The 27,174-nt window shown below is 43.9% G+C and overlaps 1 protein-coding gene across 2 annotated transcripts; it reads left to right on the forward strand.

The window, feature by feature from the left end:
- The first annotated feature begins 1,829 nt into the window (after positions 1–1,829).
- Positions 1,830–25,261, forward strand: EBI3 (Epstein-Barr virus induced 3). Of its 2 annotated transcripts, none has more exons than XM_040437846.1 (6): positions 1,830–2,048; positions 5,484–5,729; positions 8,744–8,861; positions 16,934–17,112; positions 19,043–19,206; positions 24,809–25,261. In XM_040437846.1, exons 1-6 carry the CDS (start codon positions 1,982–1,984, stop codon positions 24,980–24,982), a joined length of 948 nt encoding a protein of 315 aa, XP_040293780.1. In that variant the 5' UTR covers positions 1,830–1,981; the 3' UTR covers positions 24,983–25,261. The 2 variants fall into 2 exon arrangements, with proteins under 2 accessions (XP_040293780.1, XP_040293781.1); XM_040437847.1 differs by having other exon boundaries at positions 16,934–17,180; positions 24,809–24,945.
- Positions 25,262–27,174: the final 1,913 nt, after the last annotated feature.

Genomic DNA, 27,174 nt, shown 5'->3' on the forward strand with positions numbered 1-27,174 from the left:
TTTTTGTCTCCTTAAAATCCTTATGCTGCGATTTCTCAATATATAGGGCTATTACTCAGTTTGGTTCAGTAGTTATATAAAAAAAACGGACTTTTATAATATGCAAATTACCTCTCTAGCAGCAGGTAGGGCGGCTACTTGCTGGTAGCAGCCGCATCCTCCATTCATAATGACGCCCCCTCCTCATGTTGATTGACAGGGCCAGTGAACGCGCTCGTCCTCTGACTGGCCCTGTCTGCGTTTTAAATCTCGCGCCGGTCATCAGTTGGCGCAGGTGCACTGAGTGGAGGACGCTCTCGCTCGGCCGCTCCATCCTCAGTGCGCCTGCGCCGATGATGTCACATGTACACCCGGCGCACTGAGGATGGAGCGGCTGAGCGAGCATCCTCCACTCAGTGCGCCTGCGCCAACTGAAGACCGCCGCGAGATTTAAAACGCAGACAGGGCCAGTCCGTGGAGGGGGCGTCATTATGAATGGAGGATGCGGCTGCTAGCAGCAGGTAGCCGCCCTACCTGCTGCTAGAGAGGTAATTTGCATATTATAAAAGTCAGTTTTTTTTATATAACTACCGAACCAAACTGTGTAATAGCCCTATATATTGAGAAATCGCAGCATAAGGATTTTAAGGAGATAAAAAAAAGAGTTTAGTGGAGTGACAGAAGCCCTTTAATGGATGGCGCTACTGCAGAGATGATGACTGGAGTTGAAGGGAGTCAGACCCCCACCGATCAGATATTGATGGCCTATCCTGAGGATAGACCATCAACAGTAAAATCCTTGATTAATAAAGTAGAATTCTTGGTTAATATTAATGATCTATCGTCAGGATGGGTCATCAGTATCAGATCGGTGGGGATCTGACCTCTGGCACCCCCGACGATCATCTATTTGAAAAGGTAGCGGTGCTTGTGCAAGCACAACTTCCTTTTCAAAATTACCTGCGCATCATCTCCTTTGTAGAGGCTGCTCAATGTAAGTACAACTGCAAGTACTGTTCACTTGAATGGCAGAAGTAATTATATTGCGCGGCCTCTACAAAGGAGACGACATGCAGGTAAATTTGTAGGTGAAACTGCGCTCGCACAAGCACCGCTACCCCTTCAAACAGCTGATCCTGCTGATGTAATATTGATGACCTGAGGATAGGTCATCTAATAACCCACTACACAACCTCTTTAATACCATGTAACATATATGTCATTACATTGTGCTTGACATTATTAAACAATGAATACTGTATATCCATCACTGGAATCTTGTTGGCTCTGCCCAGTGTAACACAGCTGTAATGCTACTGCCACCGGTAGGATTGGAGATGTCAGTGTCATTTGAATGGCCGCCATGTAGAAGTACATTTGTCACATTAATGCCTGGTCAGATGTGACTTCCCATGTTGATAATAGCTGATCACCAGGGTTTCGAGAAACCGGACGAATCAGCCGACCATCTGGCTGGTTTTTGTTTTAAAAAAGGGATGTTTTCATGAGACAACCCTCTAAGGATGTACTGTACCAACAAATCAGTCGATGGTTTTCAGTATTACCATCTCTGGACTGTATAATACAGGCTGTTAGAATCGGTGCTCAGTAATAGTTTATATCTACAGTAGGTAAACTAAAAATAAAATGGTGCTCGTAGGTGAACATATGCTTTCAGGTTTAGTAGAAAACTGTAGTATTTAGTACTAGCATGGAAGCCTATACGGGATTTTCATGTAAACTGAGTGTCACTAAAGCACATGATTGTAACTGGAACTTCTACAGTTTGAGGTTGTTTCGTTTTGCAATGCTAAAGTTTTGTTCCCCTTTTGAGTTTTATTTTAGCTGTCCCGACTAGTAGGAGGATCTGATGTACGGTAGGTACTCTCAGGCTCCACACACAAAACATCGCTTTTCAACAGGAGTACTCTTACACTTCAGTTTTTAGACTGACACCACATTTTATGGTAGGGATTGTTGTCGCTTTGTTCAAGACTCAAGAATGATCTGGATAATCACTTTCACAGCAATACTTCTGCTTCCTGCTTATGAATTTTCTGAGGATAAAGGTAAGACAAAGTTCATCACTTGATGGACTTATGTTTTTATTCATCTGTATTAATGTTACTCTATAGGATGTGTATATATTAGATTAAACAAACAAAAAAAATATCCAGAAGTCAAATTGTATACGCTGTTTCTTGAATGCTTTCATGCCCAAGATCTTCAGTGTCCAAATATCGATGGGTTCTTGTTGCGGTTAAAACATTACTATACTATATATAGTATATTTATATGAATAAAGATTTTTTTTAAATACTTGCAATTAAGGGATGCAATTAGTTCATCACAGGTAGACTTTCAAAAATATTAAAAGGCGCTTATGGAAAATATAAAACAATTTTTGGATAATAGAAAAGAAAAAGGGAGTATTTCAAGAAGATATAGACTACTGTTGAAAATGAAACAGGGTAAGATCAAAATACTGGCTAAAGAGAAATGGAAGAAAGATATTGAAGGGTTATCGGAGGAACAGTGGGAAGATGTATTGAGGAACAGATCTCTGGTCTCAATGAGGGCCTCTCATGGGGTCCCAATTCTTCTTCATTCATAGATTGTATCGTTCTCCAATGTTGCTTAAAAGGATGGGTTTGAAATCCTCAGATGAATGTCCTAGATGTGATATGGAACAAGTAGGGCGTTATCATTTAGTCTGGAGATGTCCCAAATTGTTTCGTTATTGGTCAGGGACAGCGGATATTATAAAAAAAATGATGGGAGTACAAATAGAAGGCGATCCAGTGGCTTGTATATTAGGAGGCACAGTACAATTTTGGGTTTAAAAAATGGACGGGGGTATTTTGTAAACTCCTATTTCAGGCAAGACTTATTATAACTAAAAAATGGATTGAAAAGGACCCACCCTTGGTAACAGATTGGTGGAGAATATGATAAAGATAGAGAGGATAATATATAATACTAAGGGAAAGAAGGATCATTTTGATAAATTTTGGAAATGTTGGTTGAATAATAATGTATAATATAATAGATTATGAGGGAGGAAATGATTAGGATGGTTGCTGTTTTTTTTTTTGTTTTTTTTTTCTCAGGGTTAAGTTGGGTGAGGGGAGGTAGAGTAAAAACAGAAGAAAGGGAAAATATTTGGCTGTATATGAATAAATATTAAATGAAAAAATTTGATAAAACATAGTCATAGGGGTTAAGGTTTCAGTGAATGTGGAATTGGGAACAGAAACAGTCAGTGAGGTAACTAAGCAATCGAGGAACTTTTAGCATTGACTCAGCAAGTCCATAGTTGAGGTAGCATATAGCTTGTAGTTGTGGAGTAGCAAGACCAAACATGGACCAGATGTGGAGCACTGGCAGGAACATGGACACCAGGAGCTGGAGGGTAAACATGGTCTAGAATACAGACAGGTCTTATCACCAGGACAAGGCAGGAGCATCGTCACAGATAGCCAGTAGTCAGGTACTACCACAAATAGCAGGAATACTTTGGAACTAGAATGAAACTTGGAAGGTGGCTTGATGCAAAATTCAACAAAGAATTTAAAAGGACCAGACTGGCCATTTTTGGAAAACACTGTGGGGCACATTTACTACGAATGGCTTTTACTTTGGTCTTCGTTCCCCCTTGCACTGCAGTAAGAAATGTCTAATTTATGATAAGGCGTGCGCCTCATCATAAAATGGGGCACATCTATGGCAGTTCTTGCGCCAGGCAAAAATTTTAGGGCCCAAACAATAAATAAAACCAACATTGTGTGTCCTACTTTGAGTTGCATGTTTCTAGTGAAGTGAGGTCTGTTCACATTAAGTAATGTCCTAAAGAGAAAACTGCGCTGTTCCTAATTATTCTGAGCGAGTCTTCACAAGGTGGATACCACATATACTTCAAGATTTTCTGCCCAAATCTCCGTTCTAATCACGTTAGCATGCAGATTTATTATACTTACAAAATGGTTAAAAGGTACAAGCATATCAAGATAAAAAACATCAGTTTCCCATCAATCGCCTAACCTGGGTTTCACCATCTGCTTCATCAGGGGCGTGTTGAAGCAGATGGTGAAACCCAGGTTGGGCGATTGACGGGAAACTGATGTCTTTTATGTTGATATGCTAGTACCTTTTAACATTTCTTAAAAATGTTAGGGCCCCTGACATGTCCTCAATCTGCCCCCTTCCTGCACCAGTGATTGGCTGCAGCGGTCAGGTTACTGTTGTACATGACATCATTGCTCTGTGACCAGCAGGGACCATAAGAGCTGAAGTGCTGGACCAACAGTGAATTTAACTGGTAAATAATGGTCTTGGGTGGTATTTATTTAGGTTGGGGGCTCATTGGAGCTATGGTAGTCACAGAGTTCTCACAGCTCTGACGGGCTGATGGAACAGGTTTAAAAAAGCACCAGTGGTTGCATGACCCTGAGGGAATACTCTCGATTACTTAGCACTCCTTGGCCTTGCCTCTGTCTCTCTTAAACGCAGCAGCCGGTTCCTCCTTCTGCATTCTATATTTGATTGTTTTGCTACTTGTACTTTATTATTTTGAGAACTGTAATATTATCTTATCATTACTGCTCTTTGGCAAGGCTCCCAGAAGTAGCAAGATAAACAGGTTGAGCGTCTTTATTCCTTAGGCAATGCCCTCCCATGTGAAATTCTCACTGCATTTTAAGCCAAGATCTTCTCACATGTTGCCTTACAGAGGTTGCCCTGTCTAGGCCTTTCATAGTTGAGATAGGAAAATCCACAGTAAGAGCCAGAATGGGGTGGTCAAAATTACAGAAACATCCTAACTGCTGATGGAGTGCCGGTCCATCGGCCATTTCTATAACTCCACCTCTCCTGGTTGGCATATACTGTGGTTATTCTCATCTGTGCCATGAAAGGCCAAGACAGAGCAACCCTTTTAATATGAGTTTTTGCACAAAAAGTGTTATTGAAACCACAGCTTCAGTATATGCTGGTGTCTTCGAAATAGCAGGAATTGAAAGCTGCAATTCACAGCACCTTATTCACACAAGGTCTGCTGACATCCTCTTTTGCATTGGTACAAATGTCAAACAAAGGCCTCAGAGGCCAAGAATGCAGTAATGGCTCCTTTGCACTGGGGCCTTGAGACTCTAAATACATTGATCTATGCGGCTGTGCTTTTAGCATGTAATAATAATGCGACATACAAGCAGGAGTATGGGAGGTGGGAGGGGGCACAGAGCTGAACTCCTTCTCTTGACATGAAAAACGCAGCATTTTTTAATTTTCATGCAGTTGTTCCTAGAGGAGCTCAGTGCAAAGAGCTTCCATTGCAGTCACTAGTAACGGTATGAATTCCTATGCACTAAACTCCCTCTAGTGGTGGCTGCTGGCAGACAGTTTTGTAATATATTATCTGAAAGGAAGCAGTTTGTTTGGCTGAGATCTGTGTATGCCCCTGAAGTGCTGATCAAAAAATTTTTGATGCCTACCTCTCTTCTTTACAGAGGCTATTCCAATTATTCAGCAGTTTGGGCAACTAGGAAAGGAGGTCATACTGCACTGTCATACTTCTTTCCCTTATGTTGAATGGAGATTTACTGGAAGAAAAATTGAGAACAGTAATTACATAAATTTTAATGGAAGCCGCCATCTAACTCTAACACACCCAAAGAAACACCACAGCGGTAATTACAGTTGTCATTGCCCTCGCAGCAACAAGACTTTATCCCTAACAGAACTGCAACTTGGACGTAAGTCTCATCTTACTATTTCAAATGTTATTAAAAAAGTAGAAGCTATATGTAAAAAAATATTACAAATAATACAAATATTACAACAGTGGTCCTTCAGAAACAAATACTAACACCATGGAGCCCACATAACAGTACCATACAGTGTCCAAATACCAACACTCTGGTTCCTTGTCTGCCAATCCTAATGCAGATTGTAGTTAACGCTTGCTGTGAAGAAAGCAAAGATAGTGGAGCCTCCAGGCCATTTGCGGTATGCTGAACAAACCAAATTCATAGGTTCACGGTGGGCATAGTTTCATAGTAGGATAGGTTGTATAACATGTTACGCCTTCAATTCAGTAAAGAAAGCTCTGGGTGCAGTTGCTACCTCTGGATTGGGGAAACTTTGAAGTCTGGATATTTGCCCCTGTTTCCCTTATGCAAAATCATCAAATCCTTACTTTATTTCACTTTAAAGGGTTAACTTGCATTGATGTATACTGTTTAATACTGGGTAAATGCATTTTATATGTATGTAAAATATCATTTACACTGTATTTGCACAGCACTGTGGAAATGGTTAATGAAAACTGAGAGACTTTTGGGACTTTGTAGTTAATAGCAAGAAGCTGGTAATTTTCCACTGCTACCATAAGGTTTAAAGAAAAGCATGTTTTGGAAGGAAAAAGCCAGACTTGTTTACCACCAAAACCAGACAGACTGGCCTTTTGGATGTCTGTTTTAGCTGTTGTTATGTCTGAAGACTTGTTTTTGTCTGGAAAAGATGCTGTGTCATTGCCATTGAGTATCATTGAAGCACTAATGCAAGTCTATGAGAGACGGGAGTTGTAACATTGTATTTGTTTGTGCTGAGTTTCTCCACTCGCCCCCCCCCCCCCCCACTAGAAGGTTCTAGTTTAGCCAGAAACTGTATATAAAGGAGAGCAGTCAGAGCACAGTTAGGTAACAATGCTTAGAAGAGTGAGCAGAAGATGATGCTGAGAAGGGGATACTCTGCTACAGATCACCAGCCTTTGTCCAGAGTACCAGCCTTCTGACAGAGAGAGGGACAGCTAGCTGAGGCTTTTCCTCAGCATCAAACCCTTTTTCTGCCAGTGAGGAGACTGGAGAAGTTAGCCCAATGCCTCACCTGTATTGTTTTGTACCTGAATTCCTGCAGTAAAGAAGCACACTGGTTAACTGCAGACCCTGACTCTCTGGACTTATTTCCCATTGGGGTGCACCACGCCTTACCATCCCTTCCGGAGAGCAGCAACATGTGGTGACACCTCAATGGTGTCTGGGGGACCTAGTGTAGCGTTTGGGCCACCCCACATCCAGCCACTGCACACTCCCTACAGCTACACCCCTGCTCTCCTCTACTATTTTTACCTCATTACAATCCTGCATACAAGATACTGTTTCTCATTTTCCCTCCTGTGTAATTTCATTAGATGGATCATTTCAATTACTATTCCCATATGGACATTTATGGAATATCGATTGGATAGCCTGTAAATGTCCAGTAGGCTCGGATCCCACCTCTATAACCCATTCCTATCTCAAGAATGGGGATATGAAGTGATTGCATTGGAGAGCAAGCTACGCGAGCATGGTCACCCCTCCATTCACCACTGTGGGACTTCTGAACTTGGCTATTTTTAGAGGTCCTATAGAGGTGAATGGAGGGGTAGTAGCTCGTGCATGGCTTACTCTCCATTTACTGCTATGGGAGTTCCAAAAATAGCTGAGGGTGCTCCTCAGCTATTTTCAGAAGTCCCAAAGTAGAGAATGGAGAGGATGCCGCACATGCGTGGCTTACTCTACACTGACTTCGGAGCCCCGTTCTTGAGATAGAAACGAGTCCCAGAGTTGAGAACTGAAGCTATTGAACATTTATGGAATATGTTATCAATATACCATAAATGTCGAGATGGGACAACCCATTTAACACTCTCCTACATCCAAACGCAACCCCAAAAAAATCACTTCATACAAGTATATACTGTCATAACTTTATATTCTATATATGACCCCTACTGTCTTGATGGAATGCATACTGATGTCATTTTCAGAAGAACCTAACACCACCTTCAAGTCAAAGGGCTCTCTCAAAGGACATCTGTCAGCAGAATTGTACCTATGACCCTGGCTGAAGTGTTACATGTGCACTTAGCAGCTGAAGGCATCTGTGTTGGTCCCATGTTCATATGTGCCCGCATTGCTGAGAAAAATTATGTTAATATATGCAAATGAGGCTTTAGGAGCAATGGTGGTGTTACCATTACACCTAGAGGCTTTGCTCTCTATGCAACTGCTGCGCCCTCTGCACTGTGATTGACAGGTCTAGGTGTGATGATGTTTTTACTGCCTGGTCCTGTCAATCAATTTGCAGAGTGCGCAGCAGTTGCATAGAGAGCAGAGCCTCTAGGTGTAATGGAACTCCTCATTTGCATATATTAAAATATAATTTTTCTCAGCAATGCGGACACATATGAACATGGGACCAACACAGATGCCTTCAGCTGCCAAGTGCACATGTAACAGGTCAGCCATTGTCATAGGTACAAATCTGCTGACAGATGTCCTTTAACTATGGTGTCATTAAAGCTATATTCGCATGTGGCAGTAAGTTTACAGGCGTTGTGGCAAAAAAAAATTGTAATATGACTGTGGACATAACCTTATTGTTACATTAAAGGGGATGTCCAACCCCATAAAAATGGTATTGATAACAAATAATACTCTCTCAACACAGGTCACCATTGCAGCCAGTGATTGGCTGCAGTGTTGACATATTGTGTTGGTACCGCTGGAGCCGCGACAACAGAGACCAGTGGGGGAAGAGTCGTTTTGTTATTTGTTATTCATAGAGTTGGACAACCCCTTTAACCCCAATTTAAAACACCCTGTTAAATTATTAGAGGAGGTCCAGCCTGTCACATCTATCCACCACGGTGGCCTTACAATCTTTTTATATAGAATACACTTTTTTTTCATTGACTTGACGAATAATGTTCTGGTCTACCTAGTTCCTCCAGAAAAGCTCCATATCCAATGTTGGTCTTCTAGTTACCCAAAGAACGTCAATTGTACCTGGGACCTCCAGCCTGATACCAACTTACATACCACTTTCCTTACAACCTACAGGTAATATTTATTTTTGTAATATGGTGAACTAGAGTTATATTTAAAGTATTTTTGACGCACCAATACTGTACAAATCATTTTTTATTTTCTTTGCAATCATTTTTTTCTTCCCCACCCAACCATAACTTTTTAAAACAAAAGAGAGGCCCAATGGGTGGGATGTAGAGAGGATAAGGTGCACATTTACCTGGATTTGTTGTGCAGGGGGCACAACTCCCATAATGTAAAGCTCCCAACGTGGCTGTGGCTTGCTTTAGGTCAGGTCCCCAAAAAAGTTGTAGTATCACAGTAGCATAGAAGGAACGGGTGGTGCCGCCCAGTGCAGGAATGATAAAAGAAGTTCTTGTATTGGAAGTAAGTGACCCTTTATTTTACAGTGCTATGAATAAAGCGTTTTGAACCCGGATTGAACCTGACAAATGGGCCATTTCATAGCATTGTACAATAAAGCTTCACTTTATTCTAATACAAGGACTTCTATTATTCCTGCATTGGGCAGCACCACCCTTTTCTCCTATGGTCTCACCATAACTTTTTGCATTTCCTCACCATAGCTTTTTCATACTTTATATTTTATATTAGAGGGGTTATCCCATGAAAAATATTTCCATATCATCACCACGACGGCCATACAAGGAGATTGACCCCTGACCTCTGTAGGGGCAGGAAGCAGAAAAGGTTTAAATGCTCCCCTCCCACCACCAAACACCAGTGTTTCCTGTCCCTACAGAGGACAGGGGCGGAGAAAGGTCTCCGCAGGCAGCCGCCGTGGAGATGAAGGTCCAGAAGTGGAATGGAGTTGCGTACCTGCTTTAGCGGGCCCCCCCCTGTCAGCCCGTGGTCTCGTACTAACGCCGGACAGGGGGAGGAAGGGAGAGACTCTCCTCCGGTTCATCTGGGGCCTGCTCCCGGAGCACAGAATGCCCGCTGGTTCATTGAAACCATGCCGGCTTGTGCGCCCAGCGCCGTGCGGCGCTATACAAATTCGTCACTTCCGGGTAGCCGGACGTTTCTGGAAGTGACGCGGACGGAGGGGGCCGGCTTCAGGAGGCGGGAGAATTCAAATGGATTCTCCTGCTGCAGCGTCCTGCGGTGAGTACTTACCTGATTGCGGCTGTACTTCAGGATGTCTGCTTCTGAACATACCGAGGCCTCTACTCTACCGTCCGTAAGTTCCCCATAGGGGAGAGTTTTTTTCTTCCTCTCTCACCAGGGCACATTATTAATGGGGTTCTCTCTTGGCTTTTCCAGACTGCAAAAGATCCTCTGAGAAAACCCAAGAAGTCATTGAAGTGTATTTCATGCCTCAAACGACTTCCTGATGACTACCCTAAGAAACTGTGCAGGGATTGCATTGCTAAGATTGTCCGGGAGGAACAACCGTCCCTCATGGACGAGATTAAGTCCATGATGCAGGAAGAGATTAAATTTTCCTTTGCAGCTTTTTCCTTTCTTCAAACAGAGAAACCTGTTGTTTCGGAGCCCCCTGCTAAACGCCACAAATCGGACGATGATGTTTCATCCGACTCTGAAGTTTATGGGGGTTCAGCTTCCTCCTCTAAACATATGGAGGATGAAGATAAGCTCTCTGAACGGGATTTTTCAGAAAACAGAAGGAAATTTTATTTCTCCTCTGAGGATATGCCCGAGCTTTTAAAAGCCGTCAGAGCTACTATGGGAGTAGAGGAGGTCCCTTCTACGCCATCAGTACAAGATGAAATGTTTGGAGGTCTCAGGGTAAAGAAATCCAGAGTCTTCCCTATTAACGATAACATCAAGGGGATGATTTTGGATGAATGGGCAGATCCGGAGAAATGGCTAGGTGTCGCCAGATCTTTCCAAAACCGGCTTCTCTTTGATCAGGAAGAAGCTAGAACATTTAATACCATCCCTAAGATTGACGCCCAGGTAGCTAGGGTCAATAAAAAAAACAGCCTACCATTTGAGGATGCTTCTCAGCTCAGAGATCCACTGGATAGAAAGGTTGACGGCCTGCTGAGAAGATCCTGGGAAGCGGCCATGCTCACGCTTAAGTCGAACATAGCAGCCACTTCAGTGGCCAGATCTATGTTCATCTGGCTCTCTGAGTTAGAGAATAGGGCCTCATTATGAGCGCCATTCCCCTGTTAAAATCCGCTACAGCTTTTTTGGCAGACGCCTCCGCGGAGTCGGTACGTTTTTCAGCAAAGGATGCGGGTCTGTCCAATGCAGCTCGCCGTGCCTTGTGGGTGAAGTGCTGGTCGGGGAACAAAGTGTCAAAATCCAGATTATGTGGCATTCCTTTCTCTGGAGAATATGTCTTCGGACCTGAACTAGAGAAGATCCTAGAGAGGGCCTCCGATAGAAAGAAGGGTTTTTCCGGAGGAGAAGGTCTATAAAAGGAAGTATCCCTTTCGTGCCCCTTCCAACCAAGGTAGTCAATACACTGGTAAGGGCAAGTCGGGCCATTTCAGTTACCCCAAAGGGGGGAGAGGTGGGGCTCCCGCTTCTGCCCCCCAAAAAGGAAATGGAAACCAGTGACATCAGGGTGGGGGGGAGATTGAGGATGTTTTTTCCCCTCTGGGAGGAAATATCCTCAAACTCCCGGGCTCTGAGGATTGTAAGGTCGGGTTACAGAATACAGTTCTCGGACCCTCCCCCAAAGAGGTTTTTAGTCACCAAGGTTGCGGTCCCAGACTTCAATCATCCCATTTACGTGGGCATCCGGGAATTACTCGCAAAAGGGGTAGTGGTGAAAGTACCTCTATCCGAACAGGGAGGGGGTTTCTATTCCAACCTCTTCCTAGTAAAGAAGAAGGAGGGATCCTACCGCACAATAATAAACTTAAAGCGCCTGAACAGATACATTACTTATCAAAAATTCAGGATGGAGACCCTAAGATCTATAGTCCCTTTGCTCCAGAGCAATTAAGTAATGTGCTCGGTCGATCTGACCGACGCCTACTATCATGTACCAATACATCCCAGCTCTCAACGGTTCTTAAGGTTCGCGGTCAGAGACCATCACGGCAGAATCCTTCATTACCAATTCACCTCTCTCCCCTTCGGCATATCATCAGCCCTTCGAGTTTTTACAAAAGAAAGGTCTGACAGTTTTTCCGTACTTAGACGACTTTCTGATTTCAAACAGTTCCGCTCTTCTCCTGCTGAGAGATCTAAGTTTCTTCCGTCAAACCCTAGAGAGTCTGGGCTGGTTGATCAACATAAAAAAAATCTCAGTTAGATCCGACAACAAAGATCCAGTTCCTGGGGGTTATCCTGGATTCCCAGAAACAGATAACCTGCTTACCTCAGAGCAAGATACAGGACATCCAAAGGAAGATCTCCATTTTCAACTCAAAGAATCTCTGTTCCATCAGAGACTCAATGAGTCTACTGGGGATCCTCACATCCTGCATACCGTCCGTTCAGTGGTGTCAGATCCATTTTCCAACCCTACAGATGTGGATCCTCAGGGTTTGGGACAGAAGAGAATCTTCTTTAGACCAAAGGGTGATCATCCCTCAGAGGATAAAGACCTCCCTTCTTTGGTGGAAGGACAGGCTAAAAATCTCCAGAGGGGTGCAGTGGTCAAGAAATCCCTATGCCCAGATCACCACAGATGCAAGCCAGTACGGTTGGGGAGCAAAGGTCGGAGAAGTTTATTACCAGGGAGTCTGGCCCAGATCTTTCAGCCTCCAGTCATCAAACCTTCGAGAATTGATGGCAGTCTGGAAGACTCTAAGGCAAGCAAAGGTTCATCTTCAAGGCCATCATGTAAGAGTCCTGTCAGACAATACGACAGTGATAAGGTATTTAAACCATCAGGGAGGCACAGGTTCGTGCAGCCTGCTGGAATTGTCGGCAAAAATATTCGCCTGGGCCGAAGCAAACGTCCGGTCAGTATCTGCAGTCCACCTGAAGGGGTCTCTAAATGTGGAAGCAGACTACCTAAGCCGGGCAAGAATAGATCACTCGGAATGGTCCTTAAACGAGGAGGTCTTCCTGATGATAGTGGACAAGTGGGGGAGACCTACAATAGATCTCTTTGCCACTCGAGCAAACTCAAAGTTACCAGTTTTCTGTTCCCTACATCCCAGAGACAGCCCGAGTTTTCTGGACGCCTTCTCTTTCAGATGGAACCGAGGTCTCCATTACGCTTTCCCCCCTCTTCCATTAATACCGAGGGTGGTACAGAAGATCATACAGGACAGTACTTCAGTCATACTGGTGACACCCTACTGGCCAAAGAGGAGCTGGTTCCCAATCCTGTGGAACCTTGCCAGCGAAGGTCCTTGGATTCTGCCAAAAAGACGAGACATCCTTCACCAAGGTCCGATCCTACACCCGGACCCGGACTTCCTCAACCTAGCAGCCTGGATCCTGAGACCCAGATCCTAAAGCGTCAGGGTCTATCAGATGCGTTAATTTCAACCCTAAAGGCTTCCAAAAAGAAGGTGACCTTTTCAATTTACCTAAAGATCTGGAAGCGTTTCTGCTCATGGTCAGGTTCGCCTTCACCGAATACCTCAGCCCCAAACATCCAAATGATTCTGGACTTTCTACAAAGAGGTTTCGACATGGGATTAAGACCATCCACACTCAGGGTACAAGTATCAGCCCTTAGTTGCTTTTACGACACCGAGCTGGCAAGCCATAGGTGGATAAAACGCTTCATGAAGGCAACAACAAGGCTACGTCCGACCCTAAAGTCTCATGTACCTTCCTGGGATCTAGACATCGTCCTTAAGGGGCTATCACATCCTCCATTTGAACCTCTGAGTGACTGCTCTTTGAAGCACAAATCCTACAAAACTGCATTCCTGGTTGCCATCACCTCAGCCAGGAGAATAAGTGAACTACAGGCCCTTTCAATTAGAGAGCCTTACCTACAGGTCCTGGATGACAGGATAGTCCTAAAACTAGACCCGTGTTTTCTACCGAAGGTAGTCTCGAAATTTTATAAGGACCAGGAGATCACCCTCCCTTCCTTGGGTAACAAGCCATCTAATGATTGGGAATCTACCCTTCATTCACTTGATGTCAGACGGGCAGTACTGGATTATTTAGAGACCACTAAAGACTTTAGGAAGTCAGATTGCCTCTTTATCCAGTTTGGAGGAAGAAACAAGGGTCAGAAAGTTTCCAAGTCCTCCATTGCCAGATGGTTTAAAGCTACCATCACCTCCTGTTATTCCTTACAGAATCTTTCTTGCCCTGGCAATATCAGAGCCCACTCTACCAGGGCAATGTCTTCTTCTCAGACAGAAAGAGCGGGTGTCTCCCTAGAGGAGATCTGTAGGGCAGCCACTTGGTCCAGTATCCATACTTTTGCCAAACATTATAGGTTGGATCTTTTTAAAAAGACTGATAGGGCCTTCGGACAAAAGGTTCTTCAGTCTGTGTCCCACCCATAGATTCATATTTGATATACCTCCTTGTATGGCCGTCGTGGTGATGATATGGAAAGCCGGAATTAGTACTTACCGGTAATTCACTTACCATAAGATCACCACGACGGCCCGTATTTCCCTCCCTATTGTTTACCCGGGGGTTGATATGATGAAATATCTTCTCCTGTTTATTTATTTTTTCACGTGTGTATCCACCACCCTTTACTCTGATATTTTGGAAGCACTGGTGTTTGGTGGTGGGAGGGGAGCATTTAAACCTTTCTCTGCTTCCTGCCCCTACAGAGGTCAGGGGTCAATCTCCTTGTATGGCCGTCGTGGTGATCTCATGGAAAGTGAATTACCGGTAAGTACTAATTCCGGCTTTCCATACAATGAATAGGACATTTTAAATGAAGTATTATTAATATACATGCAATAAAAAATATTGTTAGTTTCTGTACAGTACATGTCAATTACCTGTTCGGTAGTGCCCCCCTGCTGCATTATGAAGGGAGAGAATGGGCATATGCCAGTGTTTCTCAACCAGCGTGCCTCCAGCTGTTGCAAAACTACAACTCCCAGCATGCCAAAGGCTGTGCGGGCATGCTGGGAGGTATAGTTTTGCAACAGCTGGAGGCACACTGGTTGCGAAACACTGGCATATAAGGAGGGGAATGGGCATATGAAGGTAGAGAATGGGCATATAACAGTGTTTCCCAATCAGCTTGCCTCCAGCTATTGCAAAACTACAACTGGAGGCACACTGGTTGGGAAACGCTGTTATATGAAATTAGACCGTCTAGCACCTGCTCCACGGTGGAATGAGACTGAGGGCTTATTCCTAACCATTGTGGCTAGGGTATTTTTGGCTGCCCCATAGAAGTGAATGGAGAGAGCTGTGCAAGCCTGGCCACCTCTCCATTCCCTGAAGTGAGACGGATCCCCATTCTTGAGACAGGATCAGGTCCTACTTAAAGAATGACAACTTATCACTTACCCGCTGGGACCGTGACAATCATACGTGTGGGGTCCTGTGTCCCCTGTTTTCTTGGAACAATAGTCAAGCAGTGCCACTCCATTAAAACTCTATGTGACTGCCAGAAGTAGTCCAATACTGTACTTGGCTATCACCGGCAGTCCCATAGACTTTGAATGGAGCGTGCTGGTAGATGGACTGAGGAGGTTGCAGCTCTCATTCAACTGCCACGACCCTGGCATTTAAACCAGCACCTGGATCTGAATACTTTTGTAATTTCATGTAATCAAAAATTGTATTATAGCCACCGAGTTATTCAATGAAATCTATCTGTATAGCTCCACCTGCTGTTTGTTATTTTTCTTATTTCTCTGTCCACCTCCCTGATGTGGATACACATGCTCAGTTCCATCTTTCAAATGCCTCCTGATCTGTGATAGGGATAGATCCCTGAGGTGCAATAGAAAGGACCCCCTCCAAATCCGTACATTGTATACTGTAGTTTCTGGCACATTGGCAGCCCAAAACAGTTACTCGATGGGGGTGCCAGGTGTCAGACCCCCACCGGTGGATAGGTCATCAATATCTGCAACCCCTTTAAAGGGAACCTGTCATGTGGATATTTGATTATAATCTAACTAATTATATACAATCATTAACTACGAAAAAGTACCTTAGATGTATTCACTTACTGGTGTGACAGATGGTTACCTCATAATATACACACAAAGATGCTGCATGCTAATGAGCTGATTGGAGTCCAGTGTGATGTCATTGAGTCCAGCGTATATTTAATTCAGAGCTATAGCCACTCCCCTGCCCACCTGCTGCTGATTCATATGGAAACAAACTGTCATTCAGCAGCAGGTGGGCGGGGAGAGTCAGGAGCTCATGAATATTCAGGACTCATCATTATCAGCTGGAGCTTTTCAATACAAGATGTTGGCAGATTGACTGGGTCAATTAAAGAAAGTGACCCAGCATTTTGCTAAGAGTCAATTACTTATTTATGTTGCCCTTAGTTAGGACACCATAAAACTGGTGACAGGTTCCCTGTAAAGGGAATCTGTCACCTATTTTCAGCCTACAATACCGGTAACATAGCAATGTGCAATAAAGTACCTTCATTCCTGCATGTGTCCTCTTTCTTTTATTCAACTTTTCATTCAGATGAAAAAGCGATTTTTCTGATATGCAAATTAAGTCTCAAGGTGCCCAAAGGGGCGTTATTACTCTGCTCTAGCGCCCAGTAACGCCCCCCTGCAGTGCCCAGCCCGCCTTTCTTTCAAGCCCAGCACGCCTCCTAAGAAATAAATGTACTCCCACATACTTGCCGAACGGCACCTCCCACATTTATTTCTTAGGAGGCGTGCTGGGCTTGGAAGAAAGGCGGGCTGGGCACTGCAGGGGGGCGTTACTGGGCGCTAGAGCAGAGTAATAACGCCCCTTTGGGCACCTTGAGACTTAATTTGCATATCAGAAAAATCGCTTTTTCATCTGAATGAAAAGTTTAATAAAAGAAAGAGGACACATGCAGGAATGAAGGTACTTTATTGCACATTGCTATGTTAACAGTATTATAGGATCAAAATAGGTGACAGATTCCCTTTAATGCAATTCATCAATGTATTGTGGGACAGTTTTGATGAACAAAAAAAAGCTAATTTTGATGATTTTACCCGATCAAACACAATTCATCTAAAAAATTATTATTTTCTTTCTAGGTTGGGGTTGATGGGTCCAAAGCCACCTGAAAAGTGTATGCAGCTTGAAAAGAATCCAAACAGCTGCCTGATAAGTAACTTTCAGATGTTTGAAGAGTTTCCGTATCTTCTTAATGTGACAGCCCTCAACCAGCTGGGATCGATAACGCAACTGCACTATTTCTTCATGGAGAACATCAGTGAGAATAACTGTGCACTTGTGATTGTGTATAGCACTTTCTGCAGTATGTCAGTATATTCACACAGGGTAGGAATGCTGAGGCTGAGGACTATAAAAAAAAAAAAAAAAAAAAAAGAAAAAACACTGCAAAATACTTTAGACAATGTCACTTATCACCACTCTTATTTTAAGGCCTCATGCACATGCAAACAGCATTTACTTGAATGGGTCTGCAATCCGGAAGGTCTGGTGTGGAACGGAGGCACGGAACCCCACGGAACGCTTCCATGAAGTTTCTGTCCATGCCTCCACACCACCCAAAAAAGTAGTGTATGCACTACTTTTTTGCGGTGCGGCCAGACCACAGACCCATTCAAGTTGAATGGGTCTGGATCCATCTGCGGAATCTGCACTGATGTTGCCCATGCATTGGGGACCGCAAATTGCTGTCTCCAATGCACGGAATGGCCGAGCAACGGCCGGGTGCATGAGGCTTAAAGGGAACCTGTCACTGCATTTTCTGCCCCTAAACCCCCACCATGGCAGTGCACCCAAATGGGTTTGTAAATAGGCCTCTATTTAAACTGTCCATTTTAGCGTAAGAAAGTAGAACATTAATTTTTACAACAGTGCTTTTATGTTAAATGGGTTTTCTGGGAGTACAATGTTGATGACTTATCCCCCCGACCCAAGGCGCCGCCACCGCGATCATCTGTTTGAAGAGCATACAAAGAACTGCGCCATACAATGAATAGTGGCTGTGTTTGGTATTACAGTCCAGTCCTATTTACTTGAATGGGAACGAGCTGCACATAGGCCATGTGACTCCTGAACATGACATCACTGGCCTACGACAAAGCCGCATCTCACACCGTGGCTTCTTTAAACAGCTGATTGAGAGGGGGCTGGAGTTGGACCCCTACCAATCAGATATTGATGACCTATCCTGAAGGTCTTCAATTTGGTACTCCTGGAAAACCCCATTAATAACCCATCGGCGGTCCTGATTGCCCAACTTAACGTCCAATAGGCCCCAATGGCATCTGGCACATGCACAGTTAAGCAAGGCTTACTGACTACAGCTCCATCTGTGCACTGTGCATGTACCGGATACCACCAGAGCTGGATTGTAATGACCTATCCTGGTCTGTGGGATGTTATTCAAGCCAGGATGGCCTCGCTCCTCTGGAGAAAGGGGATTGATCACATGACTCGTACAGGTCATTAACATAGGACGCAGGCTACAAGAATTTTAAACGGTTAATAAGGGTGACCTGGAAATTACACAGGAAAGACCACTATGTAGCTCCCTAGCATTTTGAAGAAGCCTTGCAAACACAGCCAGACTCCTGAATCCTGGCCTGGTCATTTAAAGAATTATTCCCATCCTGGACATTTTGGACATATTCACAGGAGGCTTAATCAGGCTACTCAATTAGAAATGAATGGCAAGAGAAGTGCATGTGTGGTCACCTCTCCATCCACAGCAACCACAAGACACGGGTCAGTGGACCACTATTCTCAATACAAGTGCAGGCCCCAGAGTGGGACCTGTATCTACTGGATATTTATGGCATATCCTGTGGGAGATGGGAATGCCCCTTTAGGCGGGCCTATTATCTTCCTGCCATGTATAAGTACACAGCAAATTGACTGAAGATGTCCAAAATGGTTGGGTGGCATTTCCACAAGGAGCAAATCATTTTCTTTTTAAGGACTGTCCTTGAATTCACAGAAGGTTGCCTGTCCAGAGATACACCCATGCCTGTTTAGAATAGAAATGCACTGCGGTATAAAATCACAGGACCGGTGGCAGAATCAGAGTCCAGTCAATGATGTGACTGGAGGAGAAACCATGATCTGCACAACGGTCTACTGACCACTTGTGAGGATATATACTCATCATTACACATGGAATAGCTTATCATCGTTAGTGTTTTATTCCACAGTACGTCCTGATCCACCAGTCAATGTCAGCATATCCTCCATATGCCGAGAAAGCAAGAAATTATATGTACAATGGCAGCCTCCACCTTCTTGGCCATATCTGGAGATCTTTCCACTGAAGTACAAGGTCCGGTACAGAAAGGCGGGTTATAAATTCTTCACAATGGTAAGAAATGGAACTTGTTCCAGTTCATGATTCATGCTAATCTTTATATGCAAACATTACATAAAGTGTGTTATTTAACTTCAGTTGAGTTTATGCCTGAGTTTATTGATACACGATTGAAAAACAAAGGGGCATTCAAACATTGTGTGGGCAGCAAGGACTGCTTTGTGCTACATTTATTAAAGGGGTTCTGCAGGAATTTAAAAAAATGAAAATAGTTAAATATTATTTTATAATAAATAAATACATTCACAAATACTTGGCATTACTTAGAATGGCTTGTTTTGTCTAGAGAGCAATCATTAGGAGAAATAAAATGGCCGCCGTCCAGATCAGTACACACAAAACCTGTCCTAATCACACAGCAGGACAAGTTACTTCACCACAATGACCCATAGTGCTGCGTCATCCTCCTCTCTGCTCTGCTTGTCAGGAATCATGATCCTGAATACAGGTGAATCTCTGCGGGAATGGAGATTATAAGGAGACATGAGAGGAGAGTGAGATGTGGCTAATGAGCAGCAGCTCTTGTATGCAGTCTACATTACCACAGCTCCACATTACCACAGTCGGTCCTGTCCGTCCTCTCTGTACCTCATGTCTCCTCATGAACTAAATTCCCCAGAGATTCAGCTATAGTTCTTATCATCTGTATTCAGGATCCTAATCCCTGACAAGTAGAGAGGAGGAGGAGGCAGCTCTTTACCTCAGTGTTGTAAAATAACTTGTCCTCATGTGTGATCAGGACAGGTTTTGTGTGAACTAATGGGACGGCGGCCATTTTATTTCCCCTGATGATTGCTCCCCAGACAAAACAAGCCATTATAAAAAATGAAAGGTATTGGAGAATGTATTTAAAATAAAGTAATATTTAAGTATTTTCATTTTCTTAATTACTGGAGAACTCCTTTAATGTATCTTAAAGGGGGTTTCCCCACAAACAATGCATATCCCTAGGATAGGGGATAGGCAGGGGTGAACTGGCCATAGACCATACAGGGAAACTTCCCGGCAGGCCGATGCCCAGGGGGCCGTCTGAACTCACTTCACGCCCACCAGTGACCGTTTTAGGGGGTTTATTTTGTGCTGCTGGTGCAGTATTTTTTGTGATGCACTGTTGTGGTATTTGGCTCTGTTGAGGTGGTATTTTGAGCCACAATGTGGTATTGTTGGCCTTGCCTTCTGTCCATTTGGACCTGACTACAGAATGGGGCCACTTTTATTTATTTTTTTCCAGGGCCACTTTAAAGCCTCATGCACACATCCGTGAAACACCGTGTGAGACCGGCCTGGATTGCTTCTGAGTGCAGGAGAGCACAGTGTCATTGGTTCCTGCTGCCGCCGCAGTACAGTAATACACTGGTATAGATCATACCAGTGTATTACTGTACTGCGGCGGCAGCAGGAAGCGCACGGCGTCATAGCAACCAATGATGCCATGCGCTCCTGCACTCAGAAGAAATACAGGCCGGTATCACACTGTCCGTGTTTCACAGACGTGTGCATGAGGCTTAAAGGGGTTGTCTCACTTCAGTAAGTTGCATTTATCATGTAGAGCAAGTTAATACACGGCACTTACTAATATATTGTGATTGTACATATTGCTTTCTTTGCTGGCTGGATTTATTTTTCCATCACATTATACACTGCTCGTTTCCATGGTTACAGACCACCCTGCAATCCATCAGTGGTGGTCATGCTTGCACAGTATAGGAAAAAGCGTCAGCCTCTCTGGTGGCCGGGACCATGAGAGCTCTTTTTCCTATAGTGTGCAAACACGACCACCACTGATGGATTGCAGGGTGGTCTGTAACCATGGAAACGAGCAGTGTATAATGTGATGGAAAAATGAATCCAGGAAGAAAAGGCGACAATATGGACAATAACAATACATTAGTAAGTGCCTTGTGTTAACTTTCTCTACATGATAAATGCCTCTTACTGAAGTGAGACAATCCCTTTAAGTTGCCAGTCCGTCCCTGGGGATAGGTGTCTGATCAGTGGGGATCAGACTGCTGGAATCGCCAACGATCATGAGATCAGGGCTCTTGTGGTCCCCCATTTGTGCATGCGCAGTGCTGCTTCATTCAACAATATGGGACTGCTGGAGATAGCGGGTACAGTGCTGTGGATAGGAAATAATGCAGGGGAAAACCCCTATATAGGACGATATCTATGAATTATTCTAGAAGAGCATTGGCGTGAAACTTCACTTGGTTGCCTTTGGGCTTGTGAGGAGGGACCCTGAATAGTCCACAGCTCTTCTCCTCCACAAGCAATACTACATTCGCACATAAGGAAGCAGCCATGATTGATTTAAAAATGAAAAGCAGACATCATATAGTACATTACAATCTATTTCTAACAAAGCCAGAACCAGCCCTGTACCTCACATGGATCCAGAGATCTCCCCAATCACTGCTCTAGTTTCTCTGCTAGTTTTATTTTAGGCTGGCAGCTCAGGAGGTGTGTCCTTTCTGTTGCAACTCTCTCCCTATCATAGCTGGGGGGGTCCTTTCAGCTGTAGCTCTTTCCCTGTAACTGTCACAGATTCTAACAGTAGATATGGCTAGTGGCAGTTGAAGATTAGAACTGAGCACGTGCGACCACCTCAGTGAGGTGGACGGAGAAATAAGGAAAAAAACAAACAGCAGGTGGCGCTATCCAGATACATTTTATTGAATAGCTCACTGGCTATACTAAATGTTTAATTACATGCAATTGCAAAAGGATTCAGATCCAGGTGCTGGTTTGAAAAATTGTAGAATATATTTCAGGGCACAATCCCTTTCAAGTTCCTTTTACACAGACTGATATGTCAGGCAATTATTGGGAACAAACTAAATGTTCCAGATAATTGCCGCCTTGTCAGTGGGGGGGTGATGGCAGCATTTAAAGAGGACCTTTCACTTGTAAAAACAATGTGAACTAAGTATGCTGACATATGGAGCGGCGCCCGGGGATCTCACTGCACTTACTATTATCCCCGGGCGCCGCTCCGTTCTCCCGTTATGTCCTCCGGTACCTTTGCTCTGTAAGTTATAGTAGGCGGTGTCTTCCCTTGTCCTGTGGGCGTCTCCTTCTCCTAGGCTGTAGCGCTGGCCAATCGCAGCGCACAGCTCACAGCCTGGGAGAAAAAAACTATATTATGTGTATAAAGATATATTATATACAGCGATCCCTCAATTTACAATATTAATTGGTTTCGGGACGACCATTGTATTTTGAAACTACTGTAATTTGAGTCCAAGAGAAAATGAAGATTTAAGAAAAATAAGCAGATAACATAAAGATGAAACAAGTCCTTATATATAATAGTAAGGATTAAATGCTGCATTCTGTAAATCAATTTCTACACTGCTCAAAAAAATAAAGGGAACACTTAAACAACACAATGTAACTCCAAGTCAATCACACTTCTGTGAAATCAAACTGCCAACTTAGGAAGCAACACTGAGTGACAATCAATTTCACATGCTGTTGTGCAAATGGGATAGACAACAGGTGGAAATTATAGGCAATTAGCAAGACACCCCCAATAAAGGAGTGGTTCTGCAGGTGGTGACCACAGACCACTTCTCAGTTCCTATGCTTCCTGGCTGATGTTTTGGTCACTTTTGAATGCTGGCGGTGCTTTCACTCTAGTGGTAGCATGAGACGGAGTCTACAACCCACACAAGTGGCTCAGGTAGTGCAGCTTATCCAGGATGGCACATCAATGCGAGCTGTGGCAAGAAGGTTTGCTGTGTCTGTCAGCATAGTGTCCAGAGCATGGAGGCGCTACCAGGAGACAGGCCAGTACATCAGGAGACGTGGAGGAGGCCGTAGGAGGGCAACAACCCAGCAGCAGGACCGCTACCTCCGCCTTTGTGCAAGGAGGAACAGGAGGAGCACTGCCAGAGCCCTGCAAAATGACCTCCAGCAGGCCACAAATGTGCATTTGTCTGCTCAAACGGTCAGAAACAGACTCCATGAGGGTGATATGAGGGCCCGACATCCACAGGTGGGGGTTGTGCTTACAGCCCAACACCGTGCAGGACGTTTGGCATTTGCCAGAGAACACCAAGATTGGCAAATTCGCCACTGGCGCCCTGTGCTCTTCAGATGAAAGCAGATGAAAGCTCACACTGAGCACATGTGACAGACGTGACAGAGTCTGGAGACGCCGTGGAGAACGTTCTGCTGCCTGCAACATCCTCCAGCATGACCGGTTTGGCATTGGGTCAGTAATGGTGTGGGGTGGCATTTCTTTGGAGGGCCGCACAGCCCTCCATGTGCTCGCCAGAGGTAGCCTGACTGCCATTAGGTACCGAGATGAGATCCTCAGACCCCTTGTGAGACCATATGCTGGTGCTGTTGGCCCTGGGTTCCTCCTAATGCAAGACAATGCTAGACCTCATGTGGCTGGAGTGTGTCAGCAGTTCCTGCAAGACGAAGGCATTGATGCTATGGACTGGCCCGCCCGTTCCCCAGACCTGAATCCAATTGAGCACATCTGGGACATCCTGTCTCGCTCTATCCACCAACGTCACGTTGCACCACAGACTGTCCAGGAGTTGGCAGATGCTTTAGTCCAGGTCTGGGAGGAGATCCTTCAGGAGACCGTCCGCCACCTCATCAGGAGCATGCACAGGCGTTGTAGGGAGGTCATACAGGCACGTCGAGGCCACACACACTACTGAGCCTCATTTTGACTTGTTTTAAGGACATTACATCAAAGTTGGATCAGCCTGTAGTGTGTTTTTCCACTTTAATTTTGAGGGTGACTCCAAATCCAGACCTCCACGGGTTAAAAAATTTGATTTTCATTTTTTAATTTTTGTGTGATTTTGTTGTCAGCACATTCAACTATGTAAAGAACAAAGTATTTCAGAAGAATATTTAATTAATTCAGATCTAGGATGTGTTATTTTTGTGTTCCCTTTATTTTTTTGAGCAGTGTATGTAGTAGACAGGAGCTTCTTCAGGGTGCTGTGTAGCACACATTGTACGGGTGCAGTTCATCCTGGTACAGGTAGGTACCATACTGTACTGTAAAGAGGAGGTGTTTTACCAGAGAAGTGGCCATGTTAATTGATTGATTCTGAGTCTGATGCATTGTACGTTGAGTCTAGTTCCAAGTTACAGTGGCCCTGGAAAGACCATCGTAAGTTGAAAATATTGTATCTTGAGACCAGGGGTTGGCTGATGCCCAGGGGCCTGCCTGAACCCTCCTCACAGCCAGGTACATAACGATCTGATGATGTCACCAGGACCGATGGGCGGGCTTTAGCGCTGCCCTAGCTTGTAAAACGGACGGTGAAGGTAAAGCCTCCGCCCAGCAGTGTGTTATTGTAAATAAAAAAAGCCCTTGCCCTGAGCGATCCTGCACAGGGCAAGGCAGAGCATCGGAGCATGAAATGCTACGATGCTAACATCAGGGAGTCCGGAGGGGTGAAATTCTGGGTATAACAAGGTTCAGCTCTGAACCCGGACAACCCCTTTAAGTTTCTAGTCCGCCCCTGCCTGAGACCATTGTATCTTGAGGGACCACTATATTTTTAGCACAGAAATGTGATTATATTCATCTTGCATTTATATATTTTTTTTCTACACCTCGCAGGTTGGACCTTATGAACAGACATCTTTAGTTCTCACTGGAATTCGACCAGGGTCCACTGTTTTTGTCCAGGTGGCTGCCAAAGAATTTACTGACCTGGGGCACAGCAGTGATTGGAGTGAAGTAGTCACCGGTCATCCATGGAAACCATTTGATTTTACATGTTTCCCTAATTAATCAAGAGATGATTACACAATGGCTCCTTCTGCATCAAAAAATTCTAATTGATAAGATATAAGATACACGACACCAATGCATATCTTCTATATGCTGTATACTCTACAATTGACCGGGCATATCTCAATATATTTCCCACTTTCAAAACAAAATTGAAAAAAATTATTTTCAGGGATCCATATGATCCGATTCATTCACTCATACTTCCCCACTTTGGGATAAAAGTTGCATAAAGGGAATGTGTCATCAAAAACTGACCTATTGTTTAAATCAAGTTTTTATATTAAACATATTTTTAACGAATTTTTGGTGGTTACTTGTAATTTTCTAAAGTCACTATCTGTATTTAAAAAATATCCTATAATCTTGTGTTTTTTGCACCGGCCACTAAGCCTAATAATACACACTACTTCTTCATCAGCTCACTTTCCAACAGTCATCTCATTATCATCAGCACAGGTAAGATTACATTGACAGGTAACACCTCTGTATAAATAACACAGGATCCACCATTCACAGAACATGCCTAGAAAACGCTCTAATAGATATCAATGCGTCCCCTCCAGTCCATTGCGTCCATGGTCTGTGGTGGTTGCTGTAAAGCATCTCTCTAAATGCTTTTAACAACAGCTCAGGCAAGATGGCTGCCCTCATAATAATGTTCAGAAAATTATTAGAAAAAAGGATATGTGTCGCTATTAGGTTCTAACTAGCAGGGAAAAAAACAATAGGTGACACATTCCCTTTAAATATAGACTTGCCTTTTAAAATGGGCCAGATTTTCCTGAATCTTTCCACTGTGCTGTAACTAATAGCATCAATCTTTTCAGATTTGAAAACGTATTTGCACATCTGATGACTTTTAACATGTGGGCTGTCTTCAATTAAGGGGTTGTCCGAGATTTTGATATTCATGGCCCTTCTTAGAGGGTTTCTGTCAGCAGGAAAATGGGTATTAACCTGGCTGACATTAGTGATGTACAAATGTCAGCTGAACATAACTATATTAGTGCCATCTCACTGCGTGCCGCCGTTATTGAGGCTCATTTGCATATTATAAAAGTTATTTTTTTCTCAATAACGGCGGCACGCAGTGAGATGGCACTAATATAGTTATGTTCAGCTGACATTTGTACATCACTAATGTCAGCCAGGTTAATACTAGGGATCGACTGATATCGATTTTTTTAGTGCCGATACCGATAATCTGTGAACTTTCAGGCCGATAGCCGATAATTTATACTGATATTTTATATCTCATAATATATATTATATTAGTTGGTAGTCACTGAGGTGGTGGAAATTTGCATTTGGCACTTATATATTTTAAATGTAAATTAATAAAGACCTTAGTTGGTAGTCAATTTATAATTTACATTTATAATATACTAGTGCCAAATGCCAATTTCCACACCATCCCCCCCTCCTCACTGACTTTATTAACCCCTATCAGACCTCAGATCAGCCCTTTATTAACCCCTATCAGACCTCAGATCAGCCCTTTATTAACCCCTATCAGACCTTTATTAACCCCTATGAGACCACAAATCAGACCTTTATTAACCTCTACGGCACTCCGTTGTTCTCAGTGGCGTGGTGCACGTGTCAGGGGTCGACTTTCCATTTACATACCAAGAGATAAGACCGGCACTCACTGAATAGCAATTATTCTCCTTTATTAGTCACATAGGGTACAATTGTGATGCGTTTCGGCTCTAATGATGAGCCTTTCTCAAACTGACAGTTTTGTTTGAGAAAGGCTCATTATTAGAGCCGAAACGCGTCACAATTGTACCCTATGTGACTAATGAAGAAGAATAATTGCTTTTCAGTGAGTGCCGGTCTTATCTCTTGGTATCTTTATTAACCCCTATCAGACCTCAGATCAGACCTTTTATTAACCCGTATCAGACCTTTATTAACCCCTATCAGACCTCAGATGAATAAAATAAAAAACTCCTCGCCTCTCCTGCGCCGCGGCTCCTCTTCATCTCCGGCGTCTCACTCCCCTGTGTTCAACTGACAGCGTGCAGCGTCAGGTCATAGTGCGCGCACTATGTTCTGATGCTGTATGGGGTCAGGACAGTGCAGCGCGGGCCCCATCAAAAAAGACCAGGGAGGGTGAGTATTGGAAGCGCTTGCTGCGCTTCTTCCTCGCTCCCGGCACCTGATGCATACAAGTGCGCGCTACC

Source organism: Bufo bufo, chromosome 6, assembly GCF_905171765.1.
Source record: "Bufo bufo chromosome 6, aBufBuf1.1, whole genome shotgun sequence".
NCBI lineage: Eukaryota > Metazoa > Chordata > Amphibia > Anura > Bufonidae > Bufo > Bufo bufo.